Here is a 21,080-nt window from a genome sequence, read left to right on the forward strand (position 1 = left end):
ATTTTTTTGGAATAAAAAATTCTAAAACATCATTTTAAAATCGGTTAAAAACTAACGGAGTTAAGTTATTTTTTAACAAGGGTCTAATGAAAACAAATAATGTGAAAGGTGACAAAATACTAAGCTGTTTTATGGTATACATGATTTTTTTAGTTGCATAGTTAGATTAAGTTAGGTGTTATACATAGAATTGTGTCACTAGTAAAACTAAAGTTAAGCATTTTAATTTAGAAAAATAAAAGACAAACCCGCTAATGTACTGCAATTTTCTAACAAAACTATGTTTTACTTGTCAAAAGATTGCGCATTAGAAGAGCGTTTGAAACTCTTTTTATGAGCGTGAAGCAAGAACCATAACTACATAGAAACAGGAGGCTTTCCATCCAAAAATGATGAAAAAAGTGCATAAGCACGAGCAGGTTGATAGCTTGGTATGAAATGTCCAGCTCCTCTGACGGTTAGAAACGTTAAGCTTTCATAACCAACCACGTATCCCGCAACCTAATCATAGGTAAATGTTATAAAGCATTAGCATTTAATGATTAGAACACCAAGTAAACTATTAGTATCAAACCTCGCCATTCAAGGACCATGGGTACCATGGTGTCTTGATATTTGCCTTAAGTTTCTGTAATGCATATTTGGTTGTTGTCACCGGTACACTATTATCGGTATCCCCACTGCATTTTATACGATAGTCACATTAAAGGAGAATAACATAAAACATAATAACATATTTCAAATTTTCTATCAATAATAACATATTTGTATATGATATATACCTATAAATCCAAAAGCGGATGCCACTCCCCATGAGTCGTTGGATGCTTGGTAAAACAGAAAACGGCTGATCGGTCCAGTTATTATATAGTTGGTCACTGTAAGCACAAAGACAATATTAAGAACCCTTATTAATCAATAGTTTTTTCTGGCAAAAAAAAATTCATATGTACTTAAGATTTGAGAAACCGTTCTTACTTGCAATCTTTCCAAATTCCCGGAAGGCCAGTGAAATCTGCGTGGAGTGATTTTCGTACTTGAGGGATATTCAAGTAACTTTCGATATACTTGTCGCTGCACGGATCAAACTCGGTTGTCTGCTTAATTAAGATCAAATAGACAAGTAAAGATTTAACTTTTCAAATTTATACCCATGTATTTTATAAATTTATAGTGTTAATATAAATAATAACAAAAGAACATGACTTAAGTTAAGGTTACCTTAGCAGCTGTTCCATTTAAACATAAAGGAGCATAGATATCATAAGGATAGAGGTGCCCGACCATTTTATACTCTTCATTAGCAAAAGCCTGACACGCTTTGGTTGTGGTTCCATTCCATGAAAAGTCGCAATTTTTAACGATTCCATCATGGATTTCATCGGAAATCATCGAACGATACCACCAGAAATCATGGGCTCCTTTTTCATGAAGTTCATCATCAACATACGCATTTCCAATCTAGAAACACATCAAGTTTATGACCGTGTAAGAAGTTATAAAAATATGATTTTTTTTTCTAATAGTAAACAAGTTTCCTGAACGTCTTAGAGTTAACTTTCTCTTAAATGTAATACTAGTTAAAGTTATGTTATGAACATATAAGCTATGTTATTTTAAACATCTTACTATTTAACTTTTTCTTGAGTTTCAATACCAACTAAAGTTATGCTATGACCATAAAAGTTATAAAAATAGGAAATATTATCTAATATCAACCAATTTTCCTAAACATCTTACTAAATAACTTTTTCTTTAAAGTTAATACTTAAAGTTATGTTTGATCACACTTACCGCAATTCCTTTCAAGTTGACGACTGTATGATTTTTGTTTTTGTTTTGTTGAAGGATTAACTCGACGAGTTGAGGTATGTAATGGCCCGCGTAACTTTCACCAGTGATGTAAAAATCTCTAGTTTTGTATTCAGGAAATCTCTCCAACCAATTGATTAAAAATGTATATGAATCCTTTGCAGTTTGTATATCTCCAGTTTTGTAGTCGGATGATGTGTTGGAGTATGAAAATCCAACGCCAGCAGGAGATTCCAAGAATAAAATATTTGCCACTGCATTAGTTTTAGTCATTGCAGTTTGTCACTTTGTAAGGTTTTTCAGTAATAATTATTTTTTGCAATAATACATATATACATTAATTGTGAGTTTAATTTTTTTAGTTTTTCGTCAACATTCAGGCAATTTGTTCTTTTGTTGATGAGAAGTCAAATATTGAATATTCATATAATCAAAATGATAAAAAAAAAAGAATGTTAGTTTTTTTATAAAAGCAATGTGTTAATGGTTTATACAACACAAAAGAGTACATTAAAAACTAAAAAACCCACCTATACTTTTCTTATAAAAATGCAAGATATACAATCAAATTTTGGTAAGTGACAAGAAGTTACCTTTATTCCAAGAATAATTGTTTACTGATAGAGTTTTACCATCTTTATTAACTCGATACGGACCAAGTTCCATCATTGCCCCGCCTCCAAGCGAAGAACATCCGGGTCCTAAGATAAATTTAATAGTTAATATCAAATAAAAAGTTACAATCAAAACACATAAATTAAGTTGGAGAATTCCGTACCTCCGTTAAGCCATAACACAAGAGGTTTTGTAGAAGCTTGGGTTGTTGACTCTGCAAAATAATAAAATAGTGCCTTACCATGATTCGGGTCAATTGTTACATAACCTGAATACTGATTAAATATGGGTATTCTTGGTTGTCCGGGTAATCTTGAAATTTTGTCAGTAGCCTTCAGCCCATCTTGTGAGTCTACCCGAACAACAAAATCATCATCTGCCAAGTTGGGGCTGTCATACGTCTTATGTTTATGACGTTGAACCTTTAAAAATTTTGACAACGTGTCAATTTGATTCCCACCACAATGAGCCAAAACCAAGATACAAAGTTGAATCGAAAACACTAAAGCGATCTTCATAGTCATGTTCGATTTTTTTATACTTGACCGTGAGTACTTGTGATGAAACTTCAACAATCTATAACCTGAATTTATAGAATTTCAAATAGAACAATAAATAAGTATGATACGAATGATTGTATCATATTATAGATGGAATTCAGTTAAATGGTAATATTATTCCTTTGTACAGATGGATTAGATGGAATTCAGTTAAATGGTAATATTTTTTCTTTGTACAAATGGATTTCAATTAAATGCTGAAATTAATTTTTAGAAAATACATGAAAATTAAAATAACATGATTATAAATTATATATTATTTTTTCAAAAAAGTATAGTTGGAAAATAAATTATTTACTAAATAAGTTTGGTTGAAAAGTTATTTATCAAAATGGGTAAATAACTTTATTAGTCAAATATAATTACTAGTCATTATTATTAACTTTGTTTTTGTATTTTCGGTTTTTCACTAAATATATTTTTTATTTTCAAATTATAATAACTTTTTATAAATTTCAACTACCTCATTAAGTAAAATTAGTTCGGGTATAAAGCAAAAAAGATCATTTTGTAATGTCCTGTTGACCATTTGCAAAAATGAGATCATAATTCAAGAAACTAAAGGTTACCTAGGTAGTATATTTGGCGTGGAATAGCCCAAACTGTAGAGATGCAAGCTTCGTAGATGTGAGATATTTGGTTCAATCTTAAGCAAGGGGAAAGTTGATATAATTAGTAAACGGAGATAAGTGTAACATTTACCGTTTAAGAGGACAGTCTGACTCGATATGAACAAGGTAGGCTGGTAGGTGTCTCTATCACACAATATTACTGTTCACGGGATATAAGTATCAAGAATATAAGAATTGATCAACCACATTTTGTCTATACAATTAGCGGTATATATACAAGAACTACAAGCTAACTCGAAGGAATACAAACTAATTTTAAGGAATACATAATACATTTGATTCCAAATATATACAAGGCTATAATGTGGGAGACAATCACTTAAACGATTTTAACTGATTAGTGTGATGGACTTGATTTTCTCTCTTTGATCATATTATATTATACTGTTTTCCTTAATAATAAGCGGGTTAAACACAACGTATAAAACATTTAAGCTTTAATTTTTAAAGTTACACTAACGTAATTACAATATGACCAATCACTTCTTCATCGTCTTTCATAAATTTTACGTTAAATAATAGACTTAATTAATTACTAAATTAATTGTTGATTAATTATTATCGTGCAATAGAACAACGAACATTAACTTTCTTAACCAATAATATGATTTAATATAACAACGAACATTAACTTTATTTACCATTTACCAATAATATGATTTAATTAATTAATTCATATAAAAGATGTTTATGAAACTATGTATTTAATTTTAGGGATGAGCAAATTCTATACTTTTACCTGATCTGTAAGTTTTGAGCTTTCGGGTATTGAGTTTTCGGGTTTTTGGTATCGCTATGGTTCGTTATATCCCGAATTTGCATGAAATACCGGTACCGGCCGAACATTTCGGTACCGGTATAAAAAATTTGCGATTTTTGATACCGGTATCGGTATCGGTATCAATCTCATCCCTATTAAATTTAGTCAATGAAAATACCGAAACAACTTGTAATTTATAGATTTTACCATTTTCTAGTCATTCACCGAATATCTATTAACTTCATTTACCAATAATATGATTAAGAGGTTGGCAAAATTGCAAACTAAACTTTTTAATTTCTACTTCTTAAACAGATAAATTTATATTTTATTTATCTTCGAAAATGATTTTTAACACACTGAAGAGTCTTACGATTTGGACCAAAGCCACCACTTAGTGATTAATTTATAAAAATAGTTTCATCTTCTCAAATAAAACATCCATACGTGAGAAGTATTAATTTTCAACTATTAAAGAAGTTTGGTTTGTACCTGGCTTCTGTGAAGATGGCTGGCCGGGTGACTCGAATGAAACACCAACAGATCGTATTGGACGATGACGTTTTATAAAATGAGCCTAGTAGCTAAAGAATATGAGAAAGATACGTATATCTATAATGAAGTTTATAGGAGTAGTAAAGGTAATTATTCATTTATTCCATAGCTCCAACAACCATTTAGATAATATGATAATCTCTAAGTCAAGTATATCTATAATGAAGTTTATCTATACGTAAAATTGTTAATAATCAAAATTCATATATTTATAACACTAACCAAATAAACCAAAAATGGAATGTATTATAATGGCATGATAACTTCCCGAGTAATAATATATATCACCAAAATATATATAATTAAAACACATTTTATTATGCTATAAATAAATAATGTATTCGACCAAAAACGAGGTAACTCACGACCCCAATCTTTTCTCACGTTTTTACAAAAACGGCCACATCCGAAGACCTATCGGCACCCCCATTGTCCCTTGGTCCGACAATCTTAAAACCGGGCTAAACCTGGAGCCAATATTGATTATTGAACATAAAATTTCGGTTGGGGGCGGTTTGGAAGAGGTTGGGATGGGTTTGAAGATTGTGGGTATGGCGTTGGTTCACCCGTATTTTGAGTTTCACGAGGTGAGTAAATTATGGACACATTTGTTCGGGTTTGGGTCGGGTTGATAGGACATAGGTTAGATACATCAAGCATGGTGTAGCCAATCCATTTGAGTTGAAACTTGTTCTACAATAGCTTTTAGGGCTTTGCCTATGTTTGCAGCTAAGAGACACATTGCATCTAAATCGTTCGGTCACCAACGACATATGTGGGGAGGTTTACAATAGGAGCATCAATAAAACTCGGAGAGTGAAATGAAAACGACTCCGGGATGGGCAACCCTTTAAAATACAGTTTCTACCATTGGGAACAATACAATATATAATAACATTTTAGTGCTTTTCTGTTTCTTTCTTTTATTTTTCTTTTTGGGTTTTTGACATTAGAAATATTGGATAACAATGCAGGGGATCATGAATACATTGACATTATAAACTACAACACGTTTGCAAATTATGACCGCTTAATTATTCACAACTAACTTCAGAAGTCATGTTAGATAGCTAAATCACTTCTGGTTGTTTACGCAGGCTCATTAGCAAAATTAAAACAATTTTTTTCAAGTAATGGTGGAAGCTTACCCGTTTGTTTCTCAACACAAATTCTATGCTGGACATCTAGAGCGGGTCAAATCTTTGATCCAGATTGAGGTGGAAACGAATAAAAAACATTCGAAGAAAGGATAAAGAAAGGATAGGAGAAGAATAGAAAGGAAAGGAAAATCTGTCCATTCCTTTCCTTTCTCTCGTTAAGTAATCTCGTGAACACAGCATAAATGTATCTTGGTATTTACCAATTTTTTTTTTTACAGTTTATTTCGCTCTAATACATATCCGGGCAAACATGTAAACCTGCTATAAATTAAAGTTGATATTCACTTTTTTGGTCAAGGAAGATGTACAAATACACGTTTATTCAAGTCCCGTATCGATAATCAACACACGAATATTAAACGAATTACTCTCGTTATACTAATTAGAAAATCTTACTCAAAAAACTGATTACAAGCCTCAAACCCTAACTCGGTTTGACTATTGATGAACCCTAACTCGTTTACATCTCGTGTGTACCTCTTGGATGAACCCTAACTCGGTTACACCTCACATCACACATCCTATAATGTCTAACCATGACATGTTTATATAGGACTAACCTAACTTGTTATCAAAGACATTACCTATTATAATTACAATACAATTAGGAAACATAACGTAATTAGGAAACACAACCACTATGACTTACTTGTCAATATTGGTCCTTCAAGTTCACCGACTTGTGACTTGGAGTCTGAATTACTTCCAACATTTATAAGTATATAACGATTAAGATTCGCATAGATACCCTCAAATTTTTATTTAAATGTTATATGTTATATTTTTCTATATTCTTATAAATCATGTAGCGAGAGAGGCACTGTGATCGTTTTTTTACAAAGAATATTATGGTTTTTTTATAGTATACTTTATTTTTTAGTCGCATCGTTAGATTTGGTTGTTTTACATCAAATTGTGTCATTAGCGCTTTAACTGAATTTAGGCATCGTGTCACGAAACTATGTTTTGCAACTTGTTAAATATTTATCAAAAGCACGTTTGAGATTCTTTTTATGAGCATGAAACAAAAACTATAACTACATAGAAGCAGGAGGTTTTCCTTTCAAAAATGATGAAAAAAGTGCGAAAGCACGAGCAGGTTGATAGCTTGGTATGAAGTGTCCTGCTCCTCTGATGGTTACAAACGTTAAGCCTTCATATTCAACCACATATCCCCCGACCTAATCATAGGCAAAATAATAAAGCATGGGCATTTAATGATTCAAATACAAGATTGTTTAAATTTGTAAAATACTAGTTTCTAACCTCGCCATGCAAGTACCATGGGTACCATGGCTTCTTGATCTTTGCATTGAGTTTCTTTAATGCGTATTTGGTTGTTGTTACCGGCACGCTACTATCAGTATCCCCACTACATTTTATAGGATAATCATATTAAAGGCAAGATACAAACAATAATATCATATTCATAATTTTCTATCAACCACAGTAATTCTATCTATACACTCAACTTACATACTTTTGTGATATTTACATAATTCCCTTAGGCGTTTATCTCACGTGTATATGCTATGACTTTACTGTCAAGAGTGTCATTGGGCGTTAGTCCATGGATCTTCTAGCATTATGCGCAACCTTTTTTCAGGCCGGAAACATAACAATGACACTTTTGCATAAGCCCTAACCACCTCATTGGGTTTTTGGGTTTTCTTTAGCAATAAAATGTTACACGTTTGAAATGACATATGGGACACATGTTTTGGATACTTATTTTCATGTCATGATGGTCGATATAATATCATCATATAAATACCAATATGAAAATCTTTGTATACGTATATACCTATAAATCCAAAGGCGGATGCCGCTCCCCATGAGTCGTTGGATGCTTGGTAACATAGAAAACGGTTGATCGGTCCAGTCATCATATAGCTGATCACTATGAACGCAAAAACAATAGAATGAACCCGTTTTGTTCAATAATTTAAAATAAATAAATAAGCCGTCATATGTACTCTAGATTTGAGAAACCATTCTTACTTGCAATCTTTCCAGATTCCCGGAATGCCAGTGAAATATGCGTGAAGTGATTTACGGACTTTAGGGAGGTTCAAGTAACTTTCGATATACTTGTCGTTGCATGGATCAAACTCGTTTATCTGCTTAAGATCAAATAGACAAACAAAGATTTAACTGCATACGTATGTTCCCATGTATTTTATAAAGTTTATGGTATTACTCGGTAAATAAGTTAAAACCAAAACCATAAGTTAATGTTACCTTAGTGGATGTTCCATTTACACATAAGGGAGCATAAATATCATAAGGATATAGGTGCTCGATCATTTTATGCTCTTCGTCAATATAAGCTTGACACGCACCGGACTTAGTTCCATTCCATGAAAAGTCACAATTTTTAACGATTCCATGATGGATCTCATCGGAAATCATAGAACGATACCACCAGAAATCATGTGTTCCCTTTTCTTGAGTATCATCGTCAATATACGCATTTCCAATCTAGAAACACGTTAGGTTATTATCCATATAAGCTATAGATGAAATAAAAAAATTTATGTAAACATGTTTCTTAAATGTCTTACCAGTTAACTTTTTATATAAAGTTAATACTACTAAAAGTTATAGCCATACAAGTAATAAAAATAGGTTATCTGATAGCAACCAAGTTTCTTAAACGTCTTATTCTTTAAAGTTAATACCAATTAAAGCTATGTCATAATCATGCTTACCGCGATTCCTTTCAAGTTGACGACTGTATGATTTTTGTTTTTGTTTTGCTGAAGGATTAACTCGACGAGTTGAGGTATGTAATGGCCCGCGTAACTTTCACCAGTGATGTAAAAATCTCTAGTTTTGTATTCAGGAAATCTCTCCAACCAATTGATTAAAAATGTATATGAATCCTTTGCCGTTTGTGTATCTCCAGTTTTGTAGTCGGAGGATGTGTTGGAGTATGAAAATCCAACGCCAGCAGGAGATTCCAAGAATAGAATATTAGCCACTACATTAATTTGATTATTGCAATAGTATAGTAACATTAATTGCGAATTTATTTATAATGTTAATTTTCCGTCCACATTAGTATACTTTTAAAAGGAAATTAACCCAATTGAACCAATATAACGACTTACACTGTCATCTATTTTTTTAAGATGAGAAGTCAAATATTGCAATATTTATTTATATAATTAAAATAATAAAAATATGTAAGTTTTTAAAGTTAATGCTTTATACAACACAAAAGGGTGCATTAAAAAAACTTATCTTTAACTTCCTCAACAAAAAGAAAATTTATACAATCAAATTTTGACAAGTATACCTTCAGTCCATGAATAATTGTTTGATGACAGAGTTTTGCCATCTTCATTAACTCGAAATGGACCAAGTTCCATCATTGCTCCGCCTCCGAGTGAAGAACATCCGGGTCCTAAGATAAATTTAATAGTTAATACAAAATGAAAGGATATAATCAAAACTCTATAAATTAAGTTGGATAATTATGTACCTCCATTCAGCCATAACACAAGAGGTTTTGTAGAAGCTTCGATTGTTGCCTCTGCAAAATAATAAAATAGTGCTTTACCATGATTTGAGTCAACTGTTACATAACCTGAATACTGATTAAATGAAGGTGTTCTTGGCTGTCCAGGAAATTTTGAAATTTTATCGGCCGCCTTCAACCCATCTTGTGATTCTACGCGAACAACAAAATCATCAGCTATCAAGTTTGTATTGTCATATGTCTTATGTTTAAGACGTTGAACCTCTCGAAATTTTGAGAGGGGATCAATTTGGTTCCTAACACGTTGAGCCAATATCAAGAGGCAAAGCTGAATCAGACACACTAAAGTGATCTTCATAGTCACGTAGGATTTTTCGAGACCTGTTAGGTACTTATCATTAGTTGTGAATTGTGATGAAACTTCAATAATATTGTAACCTGAATTTATAGAATTTCATATAATACAATACATAATAAAATATAAATGATAGTATTATATTACATTTGGATTTCAATCAAATGGTAATATTATTCCTGTAAATGACGTTGAACTTAGTTATAAAAAGTTAATGAAAATTGAAATATCATATAAATTATAGTATTTTTCTCAAGGAAAATAGTTAAAACTATAAATAGAGATAAAAATGAGAAGTGTGAAAAGAATTTATGATCTTAAAAAAATTCTTTTATACAAAAATCGAAAAAAAACATAACTCAAAATATAAATAAAAAAAAATTCCACTTCATTCTCGCTAAAAGAATTGAAAATAACAAAATGAATAAAAACACAGTAATAAATAAATAAAAAAAGATGCAAAAGATCACAAAATATAATACAATGTTATCCTTTAAGTAAATGACGTTGACTTTAGTTATAGAAAGTTAATAAAAATTGAAATATCATATAAGTTATAGTTTTTTTCTCAAGGAAAAAAAGTTAAACTATGAATAGATATAAAAATGAGAAGTGTGAGAAAAATTTGTGATATAAAAAAAAATCCTCTCATAAGGAAATAAAAAAAAATAATAAAAAGAATCATAACTCAAAATATAAATAAAAAACTAAAATATTTCTCACGTCATTTCGGTCTAAAAAAACTGAAAAAGACAAAATGAAAAGAAGAAAAAACACAATAATAAATAAAAAAAGATGCAAGAGATCACAAAATATAGAACAATATTGAGTAATATGACATAATATCAATAAAAAAGACACAATGTCAATGAAAAAAAAACAATCAATGACAAAAATGAACAAGAACACAATTATAAATAACAAGATATAATGATCTTTTATCTTTATATTGTGTCTTTTTTTTTAAAACGGAGAAGACGGACGAAACATTTTTATTTATTTATTTTATTTTTTTTGTTTTATTATAAATTTTAAGTTATATTTTTTTATTATTTTTTTTCCATTTTCATGTAAGAAAATGTTCTTAACCAAATGAGAACATGAGAACAAACTAGAATTTTGTTTTCATTTGTTGCCCACGATAAAATTATATAGTTAAAAAGAGACCCATAAAGCTACAATTTAATGCACAGCTTGACTATAAAGATTTTAATGAATTTTTCATTCTCTTCTTTTAGTTATTTAAAAGAACTTTTTTTTTCAACAGTTTTACTGATCTAGCACATTCATATATTTTTTGTAGTGATTACAATATCATTCTTTGTCTTAAGATTATGGTAGAAGAGAATATTAAAACTTTAAGTAAGAGCGATCAACCAGACATGCATGTGGCTCAATTCTCCCTCTCTCTCTCTCACACACACATATACTATTTTAATATTTTTTTTAACAAGAAATGTGAAAGTTTGAAGTTTTAGAACAAACAATTGCTTTTAATAAGTGATATGACAGGTGATGTGGCGTTTGTAAAAGTTTATCATGAAAATGCTCTTAGACTGTGCATAGTTAAAATTCGGCACACCGGACATTTTGCGCCATGTGACGGCTAGTCAGCTTTTGGGCATTTTACAAAAAATAGGTGTAGTGAGAAAATGCCCCCAAAACGTCTCTCTCATCTCCCTCTCTATCTATCACAAAACCCTCAAAATTCAAACCAGTCTCACGTCGTGCACACAACGCCGACCTCCAAAACGCCAGGGTACGGTGTTTCCAACATTTTGCCCTCAAAACGCCCCAAAATGCCATCAACTTCGGATGATCTTATAACAAACACGAGACGCAGAAACTAAATTTGAGTGTCGTATTCATTCCAAAATCAAAACACAAGGATATTTTAGTTTCTTATACGAAAAGCATAAAAAATAAACAAACAAGCCAAAAACAGAAAAAACGAAACCACAAGAAATCCAGAAAACGTTTCCTCCGAGCCACCACACAACACAATTAACACCATATGAGCTGCTACACCAACCCTCTCGCTGCAACCTCACCACCGTTACCATTACTACCAATGGACCGAGCCGTTCTTCGTTCTCTATCTTCACGCGCAGCCTCTATCCGAACCTTCTCGCGTTCTTCTCACCGTCTCGCCTCATCCACTCGCCACCACCACCGCCTTATCCCCAATCTCCGCCGCCGTACTCCTCTCCGCCACCATTTCGGCCGTACATCCACCGTTCTACCGTCTCTTCTCAACTTCAGTACTCGCTTTTCAGCTTTGACCACCAGAGCTATTGCTACCTCATCCACTCAATTCTCTCAAGGTATAATTAATTAATTAATTGATGACTAATTCTCTTTGCGTAGAGCTAGGGCTCTGTTTAACTGTTTTGTGATTGATAATTGATGTGGAGTTTGTTACTAATTAGGAGTGGATATGAGCTTATTTATTGATTAATTTTGGTGGATTAGATTGTTCTAGCTGTTTGTTTTCATGTTTATTTCGGCTTTTGTTATGTTCATGAATAGCTAGGGTTTTTTTAGCTGACGTGTGGAGAAAATTGATGTATATTATGATGTTTGAATTTGGAAATGAAGTTTTAGGAGTGATTATGAGCTTATTTATTGATTAATTTGCTGGATTAGGTTGTTCTAATTTTCATGTTTATTTCGCTTATTTTTCCGTTCACGTCACGAAGAGCTAGGGCTTTATTTAACAGTTTTGTGATTGAAAATTGATGTATAGGTTATTACAAATTAGGTGTGGTTTGTGATGTTGGAATTTGGAAATGAAGTTTTAGGAGTGGATATGAGCTTATTTATTGATTAGTTTGGTGGAATAGGTTGTTCTAGCTGCTTGTTTTCATGTTTATTTCGGATTTTGTTCCGTTCATGAAGGGCTAGGGTTTATTTAGCAGTTTTGTGATTGAAAATTGATGTATAGGTTGTTACAACTTAGGTGTAGATGTGTAGTTTGTGATGTTTGAATTTGGAAATGATGTTTGAGGAGGGATATGAGCTTATATGTTGATTAGCTTGCTGGAATAGGTTGTTCTGGTTGCTTGTTTTCACTGTTAAGGTGAATATTAGGAATTTAGGGTTTATTGCTTCGTTGCAGACGCTACCGGTTCTAATGAAGAGGTTGCTGAGAAGCTTGGATTTGAGAAGGTTTCAGAGCAGTTTATTGCCGAGTGTAAGTCGACGGCTATTTTGTATAAGCATAAGAAGACCGGTTGTGAAGTAATGTCTGTGTTGAATGACGATGAGAACAAGGTCTTTGGTGTAGTTTTCAGAACTCCTCCGTAAGTTTGTTTTTCAGAATCTGGAAATTGTTGTCTGATTGTTCATGTGTTTATGCGTTGTTAATGCAAGCAGCTGAATAGTTCATAAAGCATAATCTTTAGATCATTAGTGTGTTATTTGTTCTATCTTTAGATTATTTGTTCATATACAGAGCTGCATTGGATTTAAGAGTTGCAACATAAAGCACTTGTGCCATATATTCTATCTATTCAAAAGTTAAAAAGAGTACAACTTGCATTATTTTAGTAAAAAAAAGTTGGTAATTTGTTGTTTCCATGTATGATTCATAAACTTGAGGACATTGCACCATCAATAATGGAATACAGTTTGGCAAACTATACTTCGATTATGCAACTTTGGAACATTTATACCAATACGTAGACGGGCGCGAAATAGTTTATTGCATTACTATGTCATACTAATTGTCACTTCACCCAACTGCAGGAAAGATTCAACCGGAATTCCTCACATATTGGAACACAGTGTTCTATGTGGTTCAAGAAAGTACCCTTTGAAAGAACCATTTGTTGAGCTACTGAAGGGGAGTTTGCATACTTTTCTTAATGCATTCACGTATCCTGATAGGACATGCTATCCTGTTGCATCTACAAATACTAAGGTTAAAACAATGTGGCAATTTATCGGATAAAGCATAATTTAATGTTCTACTAGATCTAGTTTCATAATGTATTTTATATTTTGTGTAGGATTTCTATAACTTGGTTGATGTATATCTGGATGCTGTGTTCTTTCCCAAATGTGTGGAGGACATTCAGACTTTCCAACAAGAGGGTTGGCATTATGAGCTGAACAACCCTTCAGAAGAAATAACTTATAAAGGTTAGTATGATTTTTTCCTTTTCTATGTTGACAATTCTTGTAACGTATCGAGGGTTGTAGGGCTATATTCTTAGTATTATTTTATATGCTACTATCTTCAGCATGTTAATATGGTATCTTAAGAATTTGAAAATGGCATGCATATCTGTGGTCTTAGTCTTTTATAATGCTACTTTCAGGTGTTGTATTCAATGAGATGAAAGGTGTTTACTCCCAGCCTGATAACATATTAGGCCGTGCATCTCAGCAGGTAAATCTGATGTTTAGTGGAAAACGTTTTCTCGGTTACAGGCCTGAGTTATAACTCATGAAAACATAATATACGGCATACCTTATAACCATTTTTGTATAAACCCGTACCAGTTTCGTTTTTTGCAAGTCGCCTCATGTATCTCCAATTCTGTTCTGTTTTTTGTGTTGCATTTATATGTTTTGTAACGGTCAAAGAATTGAAATAAAGCTGGGCTTTCTATGGAAGATAGTTTTTCACTCAAGATAAATATGTATTCATATATGTTAGATTAATAATTGAAGCACACAGAATTTTGTGTAAATTATATAATTTCTAATGTGTAGCTTGTAGTGGTTAACCGAATATACTTGCAAAGAAGCTTGTACTTTGAACACTTCTTCATGTCACTAGCCCGGTTAATTGTTCAGGGATGAAATATAATTATGCCACCCAAGTATTTAACAGATTACATCTATGAGTCACAGGAACGTTCTGTGTGCAAAATAAAATAGAACTGATGTATAAACTATATAGAGTTTCCTCTATCCGTTTCGTGCAAAACTCAGGAGCTTTGATGAATTCATGCTATTTTTCTCTGTAAATTTTGTGCTACATGAAGTTTGTGATTAATTCATGGTTTGTGCTTCTTGAATACGTTGTTGCCAAACCTTTACCTTTATTATACATGCTGTTTCCAAATCAAACCTTTACCTTTATTATACATGCATTTTTCTAAAATATTTACATCTCAAACATTATGGCTGATGCTGCATGGTAATTTATGCAGGCTGTTTTTCCAGACAATGCTTATGGTGTTGACAGTGGAGGTGATCCCCAAGTTATACCCAAACTCACATTTGAAGAGTTCAAGGTGTATTTTTGTTCTGGATGCTTTTTGTGAACTATAGTTGACAGTTATTCGTTAATTACTATCATTTGAGTACTTCATTTTCACTAAAATATAAAATACACAGGATTTCCATCGCAAGTATTACCATCCAAGCAATGCCAGGATCTGGTTTTATAGAGACGATGATGCAAATGAGCGCCTGCGTATCTTAAGTGGTATGTTTTCAATTATTATATGTGAAAACAACAGTATGAATCCTTATTCTGGTTTACTAATAACTAATAACCTTGTCTTTAAACAGAATATCTGGATATGTTTGATGCAAGTCCAGCTCGCAATGAATCAAAAATTGAAACACAAAAACTGTTTTCAAAGCCAGTTAGAGTTGTTGAGAAATATCCAGCTGCTGAAGGTGGCGATTTGAAGAAAAACCACATGGTATGCCTTAACTGGTTGCTTTCTGAGGAGCCTTTGGATTCAGAAACCGAACTTGCACTCGGATTTCTTAATCATTTATTGTTGGGAACCCCTGCGTCTCCACTAAGGAAAATTCTGCTTGAAAGTGGTTTGGGAGATGCCATCGTTGGTGGTGGAATTGAAGATGAACTTCTTCAGCCTCAGTTTAGCATTGGATTAAAGGGCGTTTCTGAAGAAAATATTCCAAAAGTTGAAACTTTGATTATGAACACACTTGAAAATCTTGTAAATGAGGGTTTTAACACGGAGGCTGTGGAAGCTTCCATGAACACAATTGAGTTTGCTCTTAGAGAAAATAACACTGGATCGTTTCCTCGTGGGCTTGCCTTGATGCTTCGTGCTGTTGTAAGTTGAGCTTTACCAGAGTACTTTATGTTGTTTGTAGAACTCGAATATTTATTTTAATTTTGTTTTTTTTGTTTATAGGGGAAGTGGATTTATGATATGGATCCATTTGAACCACTGAAATATCAAGAACCTTTAGCGGCATTGAAAGCTAGAATTGAAAAGGAAGGATCAAAAGCAGTATTTGCTCCTTTGATAGAGAAATATATATTAAAGAATCCTCACCGTGTAACAATTGAAATGCAGGTACTGTTTTTATTATTTTATGATCTTTCTTTATTAAAGTATTGGTTGATTTATATTTACTGTTCCAACAGCCTGATCCAGAGGAAGCTTCTCAAGATGAAGCAGTAGAGAGAGAAAACTTGGAGAAACTTAAAAAAAGTTTGACCGAGGAAGATCTTGCTGAGTTGGCACGTTTGACACATGAGCTAAAACTGAAGCAAGAAACTCCTGACCCTCCAGAAGCTCTGAAAACCTTTCCAAGCCTCTCGTTGCAAGACATTCCCAAAAAGCCTACTCAAATACCTATTGAGGTAACTTTATATTGTGATTTGTTTTTTTAAGATGGCAACAAACTTGAAAATATGTTACCCAACTGATTTTGACAATTTTAGGTTGGAGATATCAATGGAGTAAAAGTCTTGCAGCATGATCTGTTTACAAATGATGTTCTTTACACTGAAGTAGTATTTGATACGAGTTCACTGAAACAAGAACTTCTTCCTCTGGTTCCGCTCGTTTGGTAAGATGTTTCAACAGAAGGGTTTATAACTCAAATTTGCTCTCACCATTTTTTTAACACTATTAGCTGTTAGACTGTCTGGGGTACAGCCTCTAATATGTTGACAATAACTTACAAGTTATGGTCTGCATTTTTATTCATGTTAGCGTATACTCATATGTTATTATGTTACTATATTGGTCAACAGTCAATCATTGCTGGAGATGGGTAGTAAGGACCTAGACTTTGTGCAGCTAAATCAGTTAATTGGAAGGAAGACAGGTGGAATATCCGTATTCCCTTTCACTTCATCAAAGCGAGGATCAGATGCTCCTATCAGTCATATTATTGTTCGAGGCAAGGCCATGTCATCACGCACGGAAGATCTATTTAACCTGGTATGTGTATCCTATATATTGCAGTGTGTGTTCTTTATTTGTTTATAAAGGTTCTCTCAGATAAGCTTATAAGTTATAACTATACTATTTTAGGTCAACTGTATTCTCCAAGATGTCCGGTTTGCGGATCAAAAGCGCTTCAAGCAATTTGTATCCTAAAGCAAAGCTAGAATGGAGGTATTAATTGGAGTTTTGGCATTTCAATTATCATGACGGCTATTTCTAGTGGTCTAATATTTTATAATTTTTGTAGAACCGATTAAGGGGCAGTGGTCATGGTGTTGCAGCTGCAAGAATGGATGCAAAGCTAAACAGTGCAGGGTGGATCACTGAACAAATGTGTGGTATTTATTCACCCCTCTTTATTTATCTAATTTTCTTAGTTAAATCAGTCACCCATGGGATTAACACTCAATATACTTGCAGTTACTTGGAATTTTTAAAAAATCTTGAAGAGAGAGTTGAAAACGACTGGGATGGAATTTCCGCGTCCCTTGAAGAGATCCGCAGAACCCTTCTCTCAAAGAAAGGCTGCCTTGTGAATCTCACCTCAGATGGGAAAAACCTTAAAAACTCAGAAAAAGTTGCTGGGAAGTTTCTAGATCTACTTCCAAGTACTTCACTAGTCACACCCGCTTCTTGGAATGCACGACTTCCATCAACAAACGAAGCAATCGTGATACCTACTCAGGTTAACTTATACTTCTATACATTCTAAAGAAATCTCCTGTTTCATTATTATATCAATTTGTTATTATGATTACAGGTTAATTATGTTGGAAAAGCTGCAAACCTGTACGACATTGGCTATGAACTAAAGGGGAGTGCATATGTTATATCCAAACACATAAGTAACACTTGGTTGTGGGACCGTGTGCGAGTTAGTGGCGGGGCTTATGGAGGCTTTTGTGATTTTGACACACATTCCGGAGTATTTTCATTCTTATCTTATCGGGATCCCAACTTGCTTAAGACACTCGATATTTATGATGGAACTGCTGATTTCTTACGCCAAATGGAAATGGATAACGACACTCTTACAAAAGCAATCATTGGGACAATTGGTGATGTAGATTCATACCAATTACCTGATGCTAAAGGATATAGCAGGTTAGTAATAAATAGGGCCTTAATCTATAGACAAAAATCGTATTTAACTCAATTTATTTTTTAAATTTGGTCACGATAATAATAATCTATATAAATTTGCTTTTGCAGTTTACTACGATACTTGCTGGATATTACCGAAGAAGAGAGACAAGTAAGACGTGAGGAGATTCTATCAACTAGGTACACACTTCATAATTTCTTTTTAAAAACTCTATATAGACATGGTTGCATTTTATGATATTGTATACCAGAATATAACACTCTTCTGTTTTTGATAGCTTAAATGACTTCAAGGAATTTGCAAATGCAATTGAAGCAATCAAAGATAAAGGCGTTGTGGTAGCCGTTGCATCTCCCGATGACGTGGAGGCTGCGAACAAGGAACGAGCCAACTTCTTTGAAGTCAAGAAGGTCCTCTAAACATAAGCAAACCGCTGCATCGTTTTCTGGTAGGAAGTATATTTTTTTATTAGATTAAACACAAGCATGTCAAATTTGCATACTTAAATTTTGATTTTGAATTCAGTAAAAGAAAATAAAAAAAGGAAATTGATATATTTTTAGAAGGAACATGACAATATGACATGTACTTTAGTTGTGGGTAGCCTTAAGTAGGTAGTGTGGGGATGGTGATAATGAAGAAACATGAGGCAAAGGTATTATACCTTGTTTTCAGATTCCTTAATTGGGTCAACACAAGCAGTCCCCATGTTTGCAAATGGCTAATCTCAACCGCATCTGTACTTTCTGGTCCATCCTTTATCTTATTATTATACCTTCTTTCTTTCCAATGCTAGTTTACAAGTTACCTATGTATCTTATTACAGAACTGAATACCCACAAGTACATTTACACTTTAAGCTTGCTACATCACTTTCCAATCTGCATCTTGTGATTGTACTGTACAAGTACATAAAGCTTGTAGTGACAAATTCAAAATTCATTTTAATCTGACACTTCTCAGCAACTAAAATACTAGGATGCCCTTCATTTCTAGTAGGCAAAATGTACAAATGATTAGGTAAACGTATAGCCTAATCATGAAATATTCATAAAACCAGTTTGTGGGGTTATTATTTTCAAAAAGAAATTTGGTCAAAATAATTATTTATGTAGAAAAAAACTTCATCAACATGACCATATTACATGATTTTGTGTCTTGGGGTTAGAGGTGCACAAACCGGGTATTTTTGGAATCGGAAGGTATGGTCAATATAAGTAAAAACCGGATCCGGGTATAGCCGAATATTTGACCGGTTCCACTGGGTTTTTTCGGGTTTTGGGTAGGATCGGGTATTGGTGGAACCGGGTCCGGCTTAGTTGCCGGGGGGCAATCCAAAGCCTGATTCGTACTCTAGGGTAGGGTAGAGTCCGGAACTGGTTTTTTGTGCACCTCTACTTGGTGTAGGTAGCCTAGTAACACGTATAAAGTTTTTTAAACCCCTAAAGGTTCAGGGGTATAAAAAGAAACTTTCCTTTACAAAACACATGATTTCCTCTTCCTTTTTTGTGTTTTCTTTTTTTTTTTGTATGGGCCGGTTTAGTTGACATATGGAGTCCTTTTTACTATAAGTTATTACATTAAATAACATATTAAATTTAAACTAAATGGATTTGTAGTCATTTATTTGGCCCTATACTAAAAAAGATGGGTTGTTTGTTATTTAAGAGCGGTTATAAGTAGTTAAGGAGGCATTAATTGGCTGTGTATAACTGTATATGATTGGAGAACTGAACACCCCACACGTACCGCCTACATCACTAATAAATGCATCTTGTGGTTGTACTGTACAAGTGAACAAATGTGTAGGGGTGGCCTTGAATTTAGGGGTAGTTTTTATAAAAGTAAAACAAAAGGTGGGTAGTTTGGTGTTTAAAAGGGGTCATAATTAAGCAAGGTTAAAGTCGTCATGATGATGAATCCCATAGTTGTGAGGAATCCTATGCAGTTTTATTTCCATAAATATATGTATGTGGTAATCATGGACATCCACATGCAAGATTCCCTCCAACAAACTTCCCTCCCTATCTTCTTTGTTTATTCATGGATTGATAGATATTAATAAACCCATTAAAGATTGTTGAAAAATCCGGTTGAGCAAATATATTTAAAAATGTAAGTTACTTTAAACGGTTGGTATTTGCGGTAAAAATGTAAAATTCGACGGTTATATGTAGCAATAAGATAATCCATGATCGGTTTAGGACAGCTCTCGGTGAGACTCCTTTGTTTTTGTGGTGTTATAGTTGAATGTGATATTATTTATAATATTCAATCAATCACAGAACTATTATTATGACATGAGGGGAGTGAGGTGTATGCGTAAATCGTATCTCTATCCTAGAGGAAAAACCTTGAAAATCTTCAAAAATAGTGTACGACATGGAGACTATAAGACCATCCGTTCTTAATGGTGAGGAGCTTCGATGCTCCTCCTCAGTACCACGTTAGTGTCACGTGGGCAATGGGGGCTTTAAAGCCCTACCCCAAAGATGCTCATTTATGGTGAGGGGATTCGAAGCCCCTTTATTTTTTTTATAAAACAAAAAAACCAACAAATTTATTAAATACAATAATAATAAAATACAAACTAAATTAAACTTAAAAACATATACCTAAAAAAAATCAACTATTTTCAGTCGTCGTCGCCGCCGTTTTCTTGTTTGTTTCTCCTAATATGTTCAACCAAATTCGATCGAAGACTGAAATTCGTTTCCTTTTCTCGTGTTCTTAATAAATTAGCAGATTTCTCATCCTCGTTTAGTGTTGTCATCGGCTCTAGCGCATCGTTGTACTCGTCTTGACAAATTGCTCTACCGGAGTCCTCTAGTATCATATTATGCAAGATAATACAAATGTACATTACA

The 21,080-nt window shown here is 33.2% G+C and overlaps 3 protein-coding genes and 1 pseudogene across 4 annotated transcripts in view; 2 read left to right on the forward strand and 2 right to left on the reverse strand.

The window, feature by feature from the left end:
* Nucleotides 1–21,080, forward strand: part of LOC143537324 (B3 domain-containing protein At5g42700-like) — a 94,868-nt gene that overhangs the window by 39,433 nt on the left and 34,355 nt on the right. The window lies entirely within an intron of this gene.
* On the reverse strand, nucleotides 358–2,945 carry LOC143537300 (serine carboxypeptidase 1-like). Its single transcript, XM_077031096.1, has 8 exons — nucleotides 2,591–2,945; nucleotides 2,406–2,513; nucleotides 1,795–2,066; nucleotides 1,222–1,461; nucleotides 979–1,097; nucleotides 783–878; nucleotides 575–680; nucleotides 358–501 (listed from the first exon to the last, which is right to left on the reverse strand). The coding sequence occupies exons 1-8, from the start codon at nucleotides 2,943–2,945 to the stop codon at nucleotides 358–360; spliced, it is 1,440 nt and encodes a 479-aa protein (XP_076887211.1).
* LOC143537273 (serine carboxypeptidase 1-like) lies at nucleotides 6,995–9,956 on the reverse strand. The gene is made up of 8 exons (XM_077031077.1): nucleotides 9,582–9,956; nucleotides 9,396–9,503; nucleotides 8,806–9,077; nucleotides 8,309–8,575; nucleotides 8,096–8,214; nucleotides 7,899–7,994; nucleotides 7,361–7,466; nucleotides 6,995–7,275 (listed from the first exon to the last, which is right to left on the reverse strand). Exons 1-8 carry the CDS (start codon nucleotides 9,934–9,936, stop codon nucleotides 7,132–7,134), a joined length of 1,467 nt encoding a protein of 488 aa, XP_076887192.1. The 5' UTR covers nucleotides 9,937–9,956; the 3' UTR covers nucleotides 6,995–7,131.
* Nucleotides 11,846–19,340, forward strand: LOC143537323 (presequence protease 1, chloroplastic/mitochondrial-like; annotated as a pseudogene). Its single transcript, XR_013136035.1, has 18 exons — nucleotides 11,846–12,257; nucleotides 13,052–13,235; nucleotides 13,681–13,855; nucleotides 13,944–14,076; nucleotides 14,256–14,326; nucleotides 15,096–15,179; nucleotides 15,283–15,373; nucleotides 15,460–15,980; nucleotides 16,062–16,226; nucleotides 16,298–16,516; nucleotides 16,598–16,725; nucleotides 16,913–17,102; nucleotides 17,196–17,279; nucleotides 17,356–17,450; nucleotides 17,526–17,793; nucleotides 17,869–18,212; nucleotides 18,321–18,392; nucleotides 18,491–19,340. The product of XR_013136035.1 is annotated as a presequence protease 1, chloroplastic/mitochondrial-like (transcript).

Source organism: Bidens hawaiensis, unplaced genomic scaffold, assembly GCF_021521415.1.
Source record: "Bidens hawaiensis isolate Kalapana, Puna unplaced genomic scaffold, B.hawaiensis_p1.1 tig00011171_1, whole genome shotgun sequence".
Lineage (NCBI taxonomy): Eukaryota > Viridiplantae > Streptophyta > Magnoliopsida > Asterales > Asteraceae > Bidens > Bidens hawaiensis.